This window comes from Coccinella septempunctata, chromosome 1, assembly GCF_907165205.1.
Source record: "Coccinella septempunctata chromosome 1, icCocSept1.1, whole genome shotgun sequence".
Lineage (NCBI taxonomy): Eukaryota > Metazoa > Arthropoda > Insecta > Coleoptera > Coccinellidae > Coccinella > Coccinella septempunctata.
Window position 1 is genome coordinate 6,128,262 of NC_058189.1, and position 14,292 is coordinate 6,142,553.

The following is a 14,292-nucleotide window of genomic DNA, read 5'->3' on the forward strand; positions in this document are numbered from 1 at the left end:
TTTTTGATAATAACTGAAAATCAAAGAATCATAGGAGAATACCGTTTTCAACATGCTTTGTTTCTCTGAAAAAAACTAGCATAACTCCCCTTAATGGATGGAAATCAAATGAACTACTTTAACAGTTTTGGATATTCTTCAGAAGGTACGATATGAAATAAGGAAACCTCTCAAAAGAGTTAAATATTTTATTATCAAACACAACAAAAAATTCAAACAGATACAAAATTTTAAAATTCAAAAACAATTAAATCGCCACATCATCTAGCACACAGTATGTAAATATGAATTTAAGAATAAAATGGAATATTCAAAGTTTTTGAAACAAAGCAAAATATGTCTGTTAATTCCTCGATCATCTTTGATGTTGGTTTTCCACTACCATGACCTGCTTTGGTTTCCAAGCGTATAAGCAAGGGGTTCTTCTGATGTGGGGAGGTCCCAGCTTTTCTCTGCAGCTCAGCTATGAATTTCAGGGAATGTAGAGGGACAACTCGATCATCATGGTCAGCTGTTAACAACAGGGTTGACGGGTATTGTTTTTCTTCATTTGGCTCGAAAATATTGTGAAGAGGAGAGTACTTGATGAGATATTTGAACTGATCTTCCTCCGATGAACAACCATAATCAGTCTTCCAGGCGTGGCCTATGGTGAACTTATGATAACGAAGCATATCTAGAACTCCAACCTGACAAATTGCAGCACCAAACAGTTCTGGAGCCTGGTTAATACAAGCAGCAATTAAGAGTCCCCCATTTGAACCACCTTGGATCACTATTTTTTTACTATTGGTATGCCTATTTTCAATTAAGTACTTTGCTGCATATTGAAAGTCATCAAAGCAATTTTGTTTATTCTCAAAACGTCCCCCATCATGCCATTTGTCTCCGTATTCCCCACCACCTCGTATATTAGCTAGTGCATAAATTCCTCTGAAGTTATTAGTGAAAATCAATTTTGAGACTCCGAAAGATGGGGTCAAACTAACGTTGAAACCCCCATAACCATACAACCAAACAGGTGTGTCACCATCAGGATTGTCTAACTTCCCCTTTTGAGCAACTAAGAACATAGGAATTTTGGTTCCATCTTTACTTTCATAAAATACTTGTTTGGTTTCATAATTATTTCTTTCAAAATCACCAACTACAGTTTCGTGGTAAACTTTCTGTTTGATTTCTTTGCCTTCAAAATCCACCTGATATATAATACAAGGTGTTAGATAAGAGCAGAAACTGTAAAACATCTGGTTATGTTTTCTTTTACAAGAAATATGCATTATCGTACCAAGATCCAATTTGAATTCATGCACTAGTTTACCTGTGGAGATTTCATATAGATGAAGGATATGTTTCACATCATGTAGCTTTGATATAATGAAATATTTGGTGCCAACAGTTTCAGTATCATCAATTACATCTTTTTCATGTTGGGGAATTATGACCTTCCAATTATCCTCTGAACAATTTTTTAAATCTATGGCTATAATGTGATAATTTGGAGCATTTCTGTTAGTTTTAAAATAGAATATATCATCATCATTAGTGATATATTCATAATCAGCATTAAATGTCTCTACTATCGGTTGGAGAGGTATTTCACCTGTAATCTGCTTTCCCTTTTCAAGCTTCCCAATATAGAGTAAATTATTTTTGCACCCTTTCACAGGTGTAACAACCAAGTAGTTACCACAATAACTGACAGATGCTCCCATTCTCAAATGGGGGTCTTCAAATTTTACCACAACAACATCTTCATCTTGACTGGTGCCTAGTTTATGATAATATAATTTTTGATTTTCGCTAGACTCAATCTCAGTACCGTCTGAATGTTTTTGATCCAAGTATCCACCATAGAAGAAACCAATATTATCTTTCATCCATGTTAATGAAGAATACCGTACTTTCTTAAGAGTTTCATTATAATCATTACCAGTTTCAACATCACGGAACTTTACTTCCAACCAATCAGATCCACTCCTACTTATTCCGTAGGCAAACGTCTTCCCATCTTCTGAAAAAGCACTGGCCTGTAGAGCTATTGTTCCATCTTCTGCCAAGGTATTTGGATCAAGGAATACTTCCCCCTCGCTATGCAGTTCCTTCATTTTATATATTACACTTTGATTTTGTAAACCACTATTTCTGTACTGGAAATAAAACGATCCACGTAGAAAAGGATTCGATACTTTTGGATAATTCCAGAGTTTAGTAATTTTTTCTCTGATAGACTCCTTGTATTGGCATTCGTTCAAAAAGGGCATTGTTAAGTTATTTTGCAACTCCACAAACTGTTTGGTTTCTGATGCATCTGGAGCTTCCAACCACCTATAAGGATCCTTTATTTCAGTTCCAAAAAAATTTTCAACCACGGTTTCATCCCGTTTTGCCAAAGGATAAGCGAAAGTAGTATTCATGTTCGAAGAGTTTTTTGTAATCCCAGTTCTCAAATCAGCAAAAAATCTCTTAATAACGACGTATTTAATTCTCATCAGAGAGAATATTTTCTTCGTTGAAGAAAATTAATGCTTTTCTTTATTTTTTAGTTATGTGATGGATGAGAAGTTTAGACGTACAGCCAACAAAAATTTAAACTGATTTATGGAGTGATAAATTTTTTATTTTTTTATCTTATCTTAATTGATATAAAAAACAGAATCTATCATAGAGAAAGGAAAAAGGTGAAGTTGGAAATTCCAACCAAAAAATTATGTATGTTACAACATCTGTGATTTGCAGTTGATGTTCTGTGTGTAAATGGTTTAATGGTTATATTTACCAAAGAGGAATCTCTGTATTTACATTTTTTACATTTCGACTATTCATTATAGTCTCTGATTCAAGAATGTCTGAAAATAAGGAAAACTTATTATCACGTCGCTTGAATAAAGTTTTGGAATCTAGATTCGAAAATGATAAGGTAGAAATAACTTGTCCATTACATATGTACCATCAAGCTGTTAAGCATTAACTAATTTAAGGAAACATTAGATGCTCTCAAACAGTTATCCACATTCTACAAGGAGAATACAATTCAAGCTAGAAGAAATCTTAGGAGCCAGATAGAGAAACAAAGTCTTGAAATCAATGAAAACTTTTTGTCTTCCTTTCGAGAGGTTAAGGATTCATTTGATTCAGTTTACAAAGACGTAATGGAAATCAACAAACAACTGCAAGAAATGACAACGAGAGTTCAGAACACTAAAACACATACCAGACAGCTATTAGATCAGACCAGCACTTTACAAAAGGAAGGGTAAGAAGAAATTGCGATCGAATCAAAAATTCAAGTTATGAGGATTTTGAATACATTGAAATAATTTTAGATTGGATAATGAGGTACAACAAGAAATTGTTAGAGCATTTTTGCAAACCTTCCAGTTAACATCTGAAGAAATTATTATTTTACATGGTAATAAACAGAATAGAAATTCACCTATTGTGATGGAAATATTCAGTGTACTTGATAAAGTATATGATATTCATGAGAATTGCAAATTATTGATGCAAACTGGACATCAAACATTGGCTCTTGATATAATGGAGCAAATGACCCTTCATCAGGTAAGTCAAATCAATAGTTGGTGTTGAAGAAATTTGACTGGTTTCTCAATCATTCGGGGAATATATACTTGGTTTACATAATTAAATCACCAGAAACTTGTTCAATTGGAAATAATGTGATAAATTTACGTTTCACGTAATTCAAAAATGAAATTTTTAAATTACTTTTTTGTTTTATAGGAAGGAGCTCTAGAAAGGATGTATAGATGGACTCAAAATTATTGTAGAAATATTGATCATCCAGACTATACAGAATTAGTAACTTTAACCATGGAAAGATTGCAGGAAAGAAAAGTTTTATTCAAGTAAGTATATGAATTATGTTATGTGCTAAGTTTGAAAGGACTTATTACCAGACGTGGTTCATCTCAATATCTTTGGATATTCATTTCTATCTACACTTGTAAAAAAAATAATATTCAAGTTTATTTGACTGACTTCGAATATACATTTCTTTAGATATATTATAGAAGAATACTGCATTGCTAGAAGAGACGTTCTTGTTGGGGATTTTATAAATGCATTGACCCGAGGAGGTCCATCTGGAAAGCCAGCTCCTATAGAAACCAGATCCCATGACCCCCAAATCTATGTAACAGATATGCTGGTTTGGTTGAACAAATCAATTCCCATTGAGAAAAACAATATTGATAAGCTCGTTTCTCGATGTAAGCCAACTGAAGGTGGGCATATTGTTCAGTTGAAATCCTCACTTCATCAAATTTGTTATTTTTTTATTTGTAATTTTACTGATTACATCATCTCTTCTAGAATTAGAAAATGATATGAATCAAGCTCTAAATAGTATTTGTGAAGGGATATGTCAAACTCTCAAAGTCAGAGTTGATAAAATTCTAAACACTTCTAATAACGCTGCTGTTATATACTCTGTTACAAATTTGATAAGATATTATAAAAAATGCATATGCAAGGTAAACACGAAAATTAATACTAAGTTCCGAGCAGGTGTTCATTATTACCAGATGAAAGAAAATTTTTTCAGGTCGTTTCAGGTGGAGCTTTAGAAATAACGCTCACAGAGTTGCAGAATTCAAGTGAGAAGACATTTTTGTCAACCCTCAGTCAACAAATAAGTAATATGTTGATCAGAATTGAGGCTCCCCAAAGAGATTTGTCCCCTACCCCTGCAATAATCCACATATTGGCCATATTGAGGGACCTTTTATCTACTGCTAATATGAGTGAAGGCAGGGAAACTGATATGATGAAAGTGAGTCAACAATCATAGAGAACAAATATTCGCCTACTCAAAAACTTTATCACTCTGTATGTCAAAAGTTTCAAGACAATCGTTCATAGGAAGTTTTTTTCTTAAAGTTGAACACCTGGTACAATTTGTGATTAAAAATCTATCAAAATATTAATGAACCCATAACAACAATCCAACAATATTTCAGATAGCTCAAACTATACTAGAACCAACATTGAGAGCTGTTAACGAACAAGCATCTAGGCTGCCACCGACAGATATGGCTGTTTATTTATTGAATTGCATGTATTCAATGTTTACCCATTTGTCCTTGTATGAATTCATGGACGACAGATTAGAGAGGCTCCAGGCCCAATCGGATGCGCAAATTGACACACTGACATCTGAACAGGCCAGTTCGTTGGTGGCCAATTTATCTCTGGGCCCAATATATACGATACTGCAGGATCAGAGTCATGGCCCTTTGTCTAGCATTCCTGGGATGGAGCCGAGCAACTTGAAGAAATTTTTGGTGAGTTAGGATGTTAATATCTCCTCTCAAATAGGCAGATTGAATAATTGATCATTAATTTTTTCAGGAAAAACTGGATTACTTGATTTCAAATCCGGAATCCTCATTACTTCCCCAGATTAACTTACTTTTATCATCAAAGCATAAGCATACCATACAGAAAAGGGCGTTTGATCTTTTGATAGCTGTATACAAACAACTTTATGAAGGTGTCAATAATCCATCAAATCTGTATGAAAATCCTATGCTCATTTTAAACAAAACCCCCGAAGAATTAACTAAGTCATTGAATAAACATTTTTTGTGAACATAAGCCGAAAGTTTTCTATAATTTTTGAAGTGATTATTGAAAGGTTTTAATAGAGAATAATGAATTTATAATATATCATGTAAATAAAGGAATTCTGTTGTTACATCCATATTTGATTATATATTATCAATTTCTTGAGGAAAATTGGATATTATTAAATTCATTGAACCTTGAATATTCGTTCAAATCAACAATTATTTATTATACAACCAACTATTATCAATGTACATTGTTAAAAAGGAATTAATTTAATTGTTTTGATCTAGATGTCAAATTCTTTATGAATACATAAAATCACTTTTTAGATCGTGTTCTATTTTCCTCTATACTTCCTTCTTCCCATGGTCTTGGACCCCTTACGTTTTCCCAATTATCAATATCCATTGTCTGCAATTTTTCATATTCGGCTTCTAATGTCACCTCTGTGGGTGGCTTCATCTTAATACCTTCTTTTTCAAAATCCTCACGGGAAATTGAACTCTTGTTAGAATATTCATATCTATGAATAATAGTTGAAATTTAATGTATAACCTTTGGATACAATGATTTTCAATTCTTTTTACCTCAGTGAAGTGAAGCCTTTCAGTCCAAATGAGCCTCCTATACATATAATGAAAAAAGGCAATCCTCTTTTGAAAAATGAAGATTTGCAAAATTCTGGGATGGCTAATTTCATATCTGCAGTCAGTCGCTCCAATTCAAAAATTTTAAGTATTTTTTTGGTATTTTGGTTTCATTCTCTCTACTCGCTAGGTTATTTAATCTACGTCACAGAATAGATAAGTACTTCCGAGTTCTACATTCATGTCTCAATTCGGCTTTACTGGTTTCGATTTTCTCAAACTTAAAAAATTGACGTATGCATCTGAAGATTTAGACTAAAAACATTTAGTCGGAATTGATTAAAATTGAAAATATTGAACAGGTTAATTTAGCAAATGCACATCCGCATTCACAAAGACTTTTTGACAAATATATCAACGTCATAATATTCTTCAGTGACTTCTAAGATTTATGGACAATCTTTATTTATATTATATTTATATTTGTCTCTTCCTAATTCTCAATTATTATTCTTATCAAAGTTATTTTTTCAAACTCCCAACAAAGACGGCACCTGTTGTCTACCCGTTAGAAATACGCGACATTTGATTTCCACCAATGAAATTTTGATTGTTGTTATTAGTTTATGCTGGTCGGCAAAGTAGTGAACGTTATGCTTTTTATTACTGTCGTCCCGTTAGATCAAAGGATTATTTTGAAGATATAGGCTTTTATATTAATAAATTCGAGACATTATGCTCTACAATTAGTGAAGTGAAGTTGTGAAATGGATTTTTGTTTAATTTTGGACATATATTCGTTTTACACCCGAATAATTATCCTGTAATGTGAATTGCATTCAAAATGGCGGATTCATATTATCAGGTGAGAAAGGGAAACATTTTTGTTTATATCAAAGGCTTTCTTCTACAGTCTTTCAGATATTTCATTGAACATTTAACAAATACTCCTAATTCGTGTAGATGTTTATTCTCTGATTTTTAGCTGTTCATTGCGTTATAACCTTCGATTATTTGGCAGATGTACAGAATTTAAGGTTAACTTGTTATTCGAATTGATTATAGTTTTTTTGTTATTACCTTTTTAGACTATTCTCATTATCTAAAATAGTTGAAGGATAATAGTTGGATGACAAAATTTCTGCTATGGACTGATTTCTAAATTTCTTTTACGTTACGAGGTCTAATGTGAAAGAATTAATTATTATATGTATATACACATATATAACACGGACTAATCCCAAAAATAATGATGCTAATTATTAATAGATTCAATTAATTCGTTGCAGTTAAAATTCAAATCAAGTTGTCTATGTTGGGTTTGTATCCCTGAAATAATGTAATTAGTTCTAAAGTAATATTGAAATGTTTGTATCTACCTTTGTTTGGTTTAGATAAGATTTTGTTCATATACATTTACATAAAGATTGAATATCGATAGAAATGCAATAAAGTAATCAATATTTAAACGTTAATAATTGAAAGATTACAAGTTTCCTTTGATCGATTAGCGTCACAGTATTTTCCATCATTTGAGGATCAACAGGTGAATCCTCACGTACCTGTAGCCTGATGTAGTATCTACAATGAATTTATTATTATGTATTATATTAATACATATATTTAATTTCATTGCTCAGTTCGAGACTTAGAATGAAATTTATTTTCGGGTAAAAGGGATCAAGAGATGAATATTCAAGAAACATTTTCACATTAAATAAATATATCTGTTCATAATGGTTTTTTATATATGTTTCACTGCTTACCTTAGGATTTTATACTTTGGGTAAGTTTCCATATTTTACAATTTGGCTAGATTTCTTTGCGAATTTATTCCGAGATTTATTCACTGAACTCGAATTGCTAAGAAATTTATAGGTACCATGTAAACAAAAAATATAAAATTAAATAATTCTATCGATAAAATTTGCGATGAGTAGGTATTTATCCAAGTATTAATCGCATTTTGTGTGCTTTAATTACCAAGAGTCCTTAATTTTCATTTTCAAGGGTTGATAATAAAATAATTAACGAGAAGAACGGGAAAAATTGGGAAAGCCCCTCGGAAAGCCCTAATGTGAGTCAGGAGCTTTCCGAAAAAAAATTCTCTATACATATTTCCAAAAGTACGGATTCGATCCAGTTGGAAACACGTACTAGGCCCTGAAATAGTGTTTCAAAGGTTCTCGCAATATTTTGAGTGTAATATTGCTAATAGTTTCTGAGATACAATATATTTGAGACTCGATTTGAGAATATCTTTGAGTATACAGGGTGTCCTGTAAAGACCACATCAAACGAAAACGGAAAGTAGATCAGAATGTGCTCTACCTGATGTGAAAAAATCGTTCATATGAAAGTCTCACACTTTTCGAGATATTTGATGTTTTATGAAAATGTTGAATTTTTTCACTTAGAATGCTTTCTCTCTCGCGGAGGCTACAATTAAATACTTTTAGAATCAGTTTTTTTTCCGTAAATTTTGTTGAATGATTACTCCAATTCATGCAATGAAAAATACCACAAAATATTATACAGGGATTCTGAACAAAAAAATTAAAATTCATGTTCTGAAGGAAGTGTTTTTTTGTGCTGAATTCTATCCGACGTGGTATAAAAAAAAGACACTAGACCTTTTCTGCATATTTATGGAAAAGGTGAAAAAATCAGTTTTTCATAGAAATGCTCCAATTTCGATAAACATTCAAATATCTTTTTTCGTGAAGAAGGTTATCACCTTTTCGGAATCCTCACGAAATGGGCAACTTTTCAACGTAATATGCAGAAAAGGTCTAGTGTCTTTTTTTTATACCACGTCAGATAGAATTCAGCACAAAAAACACTTCCTTCAGAACATGAATTTCAATTTTTTTTTTTAGAATCCCTGTATAATATTTTGTGGTATTTTTCATTGCATGAATTGGAGTAGTCATTCAACAAAATTTGCGGAAAAAAAAACTGATTCGAAAAGTATTTAATTGTAGCTTCCGCAAGAGAGAAAGCATTTTAAGTGAAAAAATTCAACATTTTCATAAAACATCAAATATCTCTAAAACTGTGAGACTTTCATATGAACGATTTTTTCACATCAGGTAGAACACATTCTGATCTACTTGCCGTTTTCGTTTGACGTGGTCTTTACGGGACACCCTGTATATCCGATCAATATGATGTTTCTTTTATATGGGGCCTTTTAATCTGTATTTTGGTTTGTTTGTGGAGGACTATTGCCTAGCACTTAGGTTCTTAACTAATGTTAAATCCAGACACTGCAGGTGGCCAATCTTTTCCACTATCATAATGGCAGAATCTTGGAAATGTACTTAATATTGTACACGAATTTATGTATGTCAAAGATATTTCAGAATAATCAGATAATTATCGGTGGATGCAATATTTATCTGGAAAACAATTGAAAATGAATCGCACGAAAGGTGGTGATTAATTGCCAGAGATCTATTGTTTTTGAACCATACCAGCGCGATTATAAAGACATTCACCTCTTCGAAGTTTCCACACCAAAATTTATCTCACAATCAACCTTCGTCATAGAAATCTCTGGTTCCCTCGCTGTCTCAAAAATGTTGAACATAGTTCATTTTTCGAGAATTGTCCTAAAAACGATTCTTGGTCAGTAGCGGATCCAGAATGTTTATTTGGAAGGGGCTTGACCGATTTTAGGGTAGGTTTTATCAAGCCAAATACTGAAACACAAAAAAAGCTCTGTGGAGACCTAATCTTCATTCAACGCATAGCGAGTTTTCTCTAGTGGTATTATGAAACTTGAAACAGAATCATTTTCATCTACCACGACATATCCTTTTCTGAATAAATCACCATTTCTCAATACGAAAAATAGTGTTCGTTTCATTTTATGAATTTCCGATGTTGATATGAAATATTGCTGTACTAATGATTTTCTGTTATGAGCGTGAATAAATAACCGTCCACTTCGACTTGTAAAAACATAATGGGTACCTACATAATATGTTTTTTTTTTTTTAATACAAAATTGTTTTTCAAAAAACCCACTCGAAAATTTCATCACCATCAGTAAGATTGCTATTATAGCAGGGAGTATGTGTATACATTTGTTACGGGCAATTTAATTATTTAGGTCAGTATTCATAATGCTTGGTTATTATGAATAATGACCATTAAAATTGGGCATGTTGATAAATTCGAAATACTTTACGATAATTTCTCACATTGCCCGGTCATTATAAATTCCGCTATTATTTCTTTGGGCACTTTGATTAAGTGTCAGCTAACGAAGAACAGAGCTCATCCACAGCCCTCTTAAGGGTTAAGAGGGCCGTGGCTCATCTTAATGGCATCAACTGTAACTCCGTACGAGGCCATGTTTGGGACAAAGTTAAAAGTTGGTCTAAAAAGTTTTAGTAAAAGATCAGATCAATTTACAGTCTGAAGAAGAGGGTCTTCTCCAAAATAAACCACATGTGTTAGCGGAGCTACCAGGTCCAAGTCATCATGATGAGGAGGTACTACGGCATGAAACACGCCGGGTAACTTTATGCCCGGAACCAATTTACAATTTGTAATGAGAAGTTTATATATGGCGAAGATATTCCACATACAGAGATTCCACTATGAGAATGTGCAAGATTGTCATCCAAGAAAGAGGGCCAGAACTATAGTAGATGTGGCTGTAAAGGTAGCTGTAAATCCGATTAGTGCAAGTGTCGTAAAAAAAAGCTATGTAACTCCAAATGCCACCAAAGTGGAAGATGCTCTAATAAATACACCCTCTATGTAGGTATTGCTACATATTGACATTTTATGTGAATATAAATTTATAAGTACGTACATATCTAATACATTATTTTTATTTGGACTTAAGTTTTGTTTGTACTTATTTCATCGCCACCGGTTTGTTTGTCAGCATGTGAAATTTGTTATTTTTTGTTACTTTGTCAGAAAGGTATATAAAAATTTGTTTTCTTTATAAGAAATATGAATAAAAATGATTTTTAAATTGCCCACTTGACTTTCAGCATTATACATAATGATCGGGCATGGTAATATTTGGAACATAATTTATCATTTTGTCATATCCATTTGGGCATTTTTTAAATTGCCCGGGCATTATGAACAATGCCCAATTATTTACATTGCTCGTAACATATTCAAATACAACTTGAGTCAAGCAGTCTCGAATAAGATCAGCTCGAGGATCACTTATTGGATGGGCGCCAAATCTCGGAAGTTATCAGGCTCTATTTCTGAAACTTTTCCGATTTATCCCCATAACAACAACGAAATTAAATATGGAAAAAGTTTTGCCGCTGCATTCTCCGGTTTGGCCTGTTTTGCCAGACTTTGGCTCTCACGTTTTTGGAAATGTTGCACTATCCCGCTATTCTATCGTAGAATACGGTGATGAATTATTGACTTCTGGGACATCCTGTAAGAAGTGTGTTGGAGGTGGAGGTTTTCAAACCTAATCGAATGGTGACATTTCCGAAAGTCCTGAAATATGTTGAAACGTATTTGTTGACTAAAAGTTCCTAAACACACACCGGCGACCTGCAGTCCAGGACTGTCAGTTGGAACTGAAACTCCAAAAAATTGTAGTGCATTTGCACTGAAAATCTACGTATCTTCAGTCCTGGACTGCAGTTCGCCGATGCGTGAATAGGCACTTTTAGGACCGGTTTATTCAACCTCTCTATAAAGTGTTGGTTAACTTGACCGAACTAGTTTTTGGGTTTTTTTTTTTTGGAAGGACAATTAGAAATACGACTTATTCATTCATTCATTCATTGGTGCATCCCGTTACCGAGAATAAATCTACAGAAATACTCAAAAACAAAACTATCGGTGAGATCAAACTTATAATTTTTTAGAGCTATTTGCGACTGTGTGCCCTCCTGTGATTGAAGAGACCCAGCCGTGACCTACAGATCCTTCCACACTCCGGGCATGGATAGTCACCAACCAGACCTGGCCGCCGCTGTATTCTTCTCGAGTCTCCATTATAACTGTGGACCAAAGATCTCCACTGTGATCTGTCTAACGCTAGTTGTTCCCAGTTATGATTGGCATTAACTGATTTTAAGGATCGATGCACTATATCCTTAAACCGCTTATACTGGCCTCCTGGTTGCCGAGCTCCCTCTGTGAATTTGCCATACAGAGCTATTTTGGGCAGTCTTGGTTTTGTATTCTCAGAATGTGACCGCTCTAACTGATTCGGGCCCTCGTTACTTGAGTCTCAATTGTTATACAACTCGCGCGCTGCAAGACTACCGCATTGAAACTTTGTGGAACCATCTGATGTGCATTATTTGTCTCAGATGACGTTGCGTTTGTTTAAGCTGTTTAATATGTCACCTCTAGGGCGTCCAACTTTCACTTCTTTAAAGAAGCGTTGGGAGGACCACTGCTTTGTAAACAGCTGTCTTGGTCTTCAGATTGAGGTCCTGATTTTGAAACACACTGACCTTTAGCTTCCAGAATGCCCGTGATGCTGAACTGATACGGTTGTGTATTTCCGTGTCCAGGTTAGCCCAAGTATTTGAACTGCTCTACCTATTCTAGAGTTTCATCCTCCAGGCTGATATCTGAAGGCTTTATGGCGGATTTAGGTTTTGTCAATATTGAGTCTAAGGCCTAAAGCTTCCTGTATACAGGTGACAATTTACCAGTCCAATTATGCCACGACAAGGATGATTTCAGAGAAAATGCCGGAACATATCAATTTATATTCGTAGGTTAACATATTTTGAGCAGAAGTGTAAGCCGAAATCTCCTCAACCCTAGGTGTAGGAGCTATCACCCCTAAATTCTCAATAGGGAAAAGGGGGTGAGCTATACCTTAATTGAAAGATCACTTGACCCTCTACATGAATACTATGGTTTGCAAATTTTTATTGAGTCCTTGAAGTAGTTACAGGGGCTGACAATTTTAAAACTTGCCAGGGCAATTATGTCTCGACAAGGATGTTTTCAGAGAAAATGCCGGAACAGGTCAATTTTTATTCGGAGGGGACATGTTTAGCAGAATTGTAAGCCGAAATCTCCTCAACCCTAGGTGTAGGGGCTATCACCCCTAAATTCTCAATAGGGAATAGGGGGTGAGCTATACCTTAATTGAAAGATCACTTGGCCCTCTATATGAATACTATGGTTTGCAAATTTTCATTGAGTCCTTGAAGTAGTTATAGGGGCTGACAATTTTAAAACTTGCCAGGGCAATTATGTCTCGACAAGGATGTTTTCAGAGAAAATGCCGGAACAGGTCAATTTTTATTCGGAGGGGACATGTTTAGCAGAATTGTAAGACAAAATCTCCTCAAACTTAGGTGTAGGGGTCGTCACCCCTAAATTCTTAATAGGGAATAGAGGGTGAGTTATACATCAATTAGAAGACAATGGTATTATATAGAGAGACATATTGTCTTTCCATTGAAGTTTAGCTCACCCTCTATTCCCCATGAAGAATTTAGAGGTGATAGCCCCTACACCTAGGTTTAAGGAGATTTCGGCTTATAATTTTGCTCAAAATATGTCCCCCTCCCTTTATAAATTGACCTGTTTCGGCTTTCTCTTTGAAAACATCCTTGTCGAGACATAATAAATTGGTCGGGCAAATTTTAAAATTGTCATGTCCTGTGACTACTTCAATAAATCAATAAAAATTTGCAAACCATAGTCCTTGTCGCGACATAATTGGCCTGGCAAGTTTTTAAATTGTCATCCTGTATGTTTATAGGTGTCCAACATTAGGTCCTTTCGTTTGCATAAAAAGTGTAGCACTTTACTACACTCGATTTGATTTACACCAGTGTAGAGGAAGTGTAGTTTATCTACACATAGTCAAAAGGAGATGTAGATAAACCACACCTCCTTTACAATGGTGTAAATCTAATAAGCAAACGAATACTAAAATCGAGTGTAGAAAAGTGCTACACTTTTTATGCAAACGAAAGGACCTAACATCTGTAGATAGTGTAGATCCTCTGAGCTGCTAGCGATAAGTGCGCAGTTATATTACCTATATATTCTTATAATTATATATTCTGAATCAGAAAAAATATGGGACTGGAATAATAATAATGTAAAAAATAACATAGATTTCATATTTAAAATG

At 34.1% G+C, this 14,292-nt stretch overlaps 4 protein-coding genes across 4 annotated transcripts in view; 2 read left to right on the forward strand and 2 right to left on the reverse strand.

Moving 5' to 3' along the window:
* Nucleotides 1-168: 168 nt before the first annotated feature.
* On the reverse strand, nt 169-2,671 carry LOC123314702 (prolyl endopeptidase). Its single transcript, XM_044900009.1, has one exon. It carries the CDS (start codon nt 2,490-2,492, stop codon nt 291-293), a length of 2,202 nt encoding a protein of 733 aa, XP_044755944.1. The 5' UTR covers nt 2,493-2,671; the 3' UTR covers nt 169-290.
* Nucleotides 2,672-2,760: 89 nt separating this feature from the next.
* LOC123312856 (conserved oligomeric Golgi complex subunit 6) lies at nt 2,761-5,719 on the forward strand. The gene is made up of 9 exons (XM_044897407.1): nt 2,761-2,920; nt 2,982-3,256; nt 3,327-3,564; nt 3,745-3,869; nt 4,024-4,247; nt 4,336-4,496; nt 4,568-4,795; nt 4,983-5,306; nt 5,374-5,719. Exons 1-9 carry the CDS (start codon nt 2,846-2,848, stop codon nt 5,611-5,613), a joined length of 1,890 nt encoding a protein of 629 aa, XP_044753342.1. The 5' UTR covers nt 2,761-2,845; the 3' UTR covers nt 5,614-5,719.
* Nucleotides 5,720-5,793: 74 nt separating this feature from the next.
* LOC123312861 (cytochrome c oxidase assembly protein COX16 homolog, mitochondrial) lies at nt 5,794-6,504 on the reverse strand. Its single transcript, XM_044897418.1, has 2 exons — nt 6,180-6,504; nt 5,794-6,115 (listed from the first exon to the last, which is right to left on the reverse strand). The coding sequence occupies exons 1-2, from the start codon at nt 6,290-6,292 to the stop codon at nt 5,911-5,913; spliced, it is 318 nt and encodes a 105-aa protein (XP_044753353.1). The 5' UTR covers nt 6,293-6,504; the 3' UTR covers nt 5,794-5,910.
* Nucleotides 6,505-6,588: 84 nt separating this feature from the next.
* Nucleotides 6,589-14,292, forward strand: part of LOC123312846 (serine/threonine-protein kinase N) — a 63,228-nt gene continuing 55,524 nt past the window's right edge. Inside the window, exon 1 of the mRNA XM_044897383.1 lies at nt 6,589-7,044. Coding sequence (XP_044753318.1) covers nt 7,024-7,044 — 21 coding nt within the window. The 5' untranslated portion in view covers nt 6,589-7,023. The remainder of the gene's footprint in view (nt 7,045-14,292) is intronic.

What these genes read in the sequence shown, in the direction of transcription:
- LOC123312861 (XM_044897418.1), bottom strand. Translation starts at nt 6,292, where the DNA reads ATGAAATTAGCCATCCCAGAATTTTGCAAATCTTCATTTTTCAAAAGA. An exon ending in AAAGGCTTCACTTCACTGAG is followed by an intron (nt 6,116 to 6,179) that starts GTAAAAAGAATT and finishes TATTATTCATAG; the next exon opens with ATATGAATATTCTAACAAGA.
- LOC123314702 (XM_044900009.1), bottom strand. Translation starts at nt 2,492, where the DNA reads ATGAGAATTAAATACGTCGTTATTAAGAGATTTTTTGCTGATTTGAGA.
- LOC123312856 (XM_044897407.1), top strand. Translation starts at nt 2,846, where the DNA reads ATGTCTGAAAATAAGGAAAACTTATTATCACGTCGCTTGAATAAAGTT. An exon ending in CTAGATTCGAAAATGATAAG is followed by an intron (nt 2,921 to 2,981) that starts GTAGAAATAACT and finishes AACTAATTTAAG; the next exon opens with GAAACATTAGATGCTCTCAA. An exon ending in AGCACTTTACAAAAGGAAGG is followed by an intron (nt 3,257 to 3,326) that starts GTAAGAAGAAAT and finishes AAATAATTTTAG; the next exon opens with ATTGGATAATGAGGTACAAC.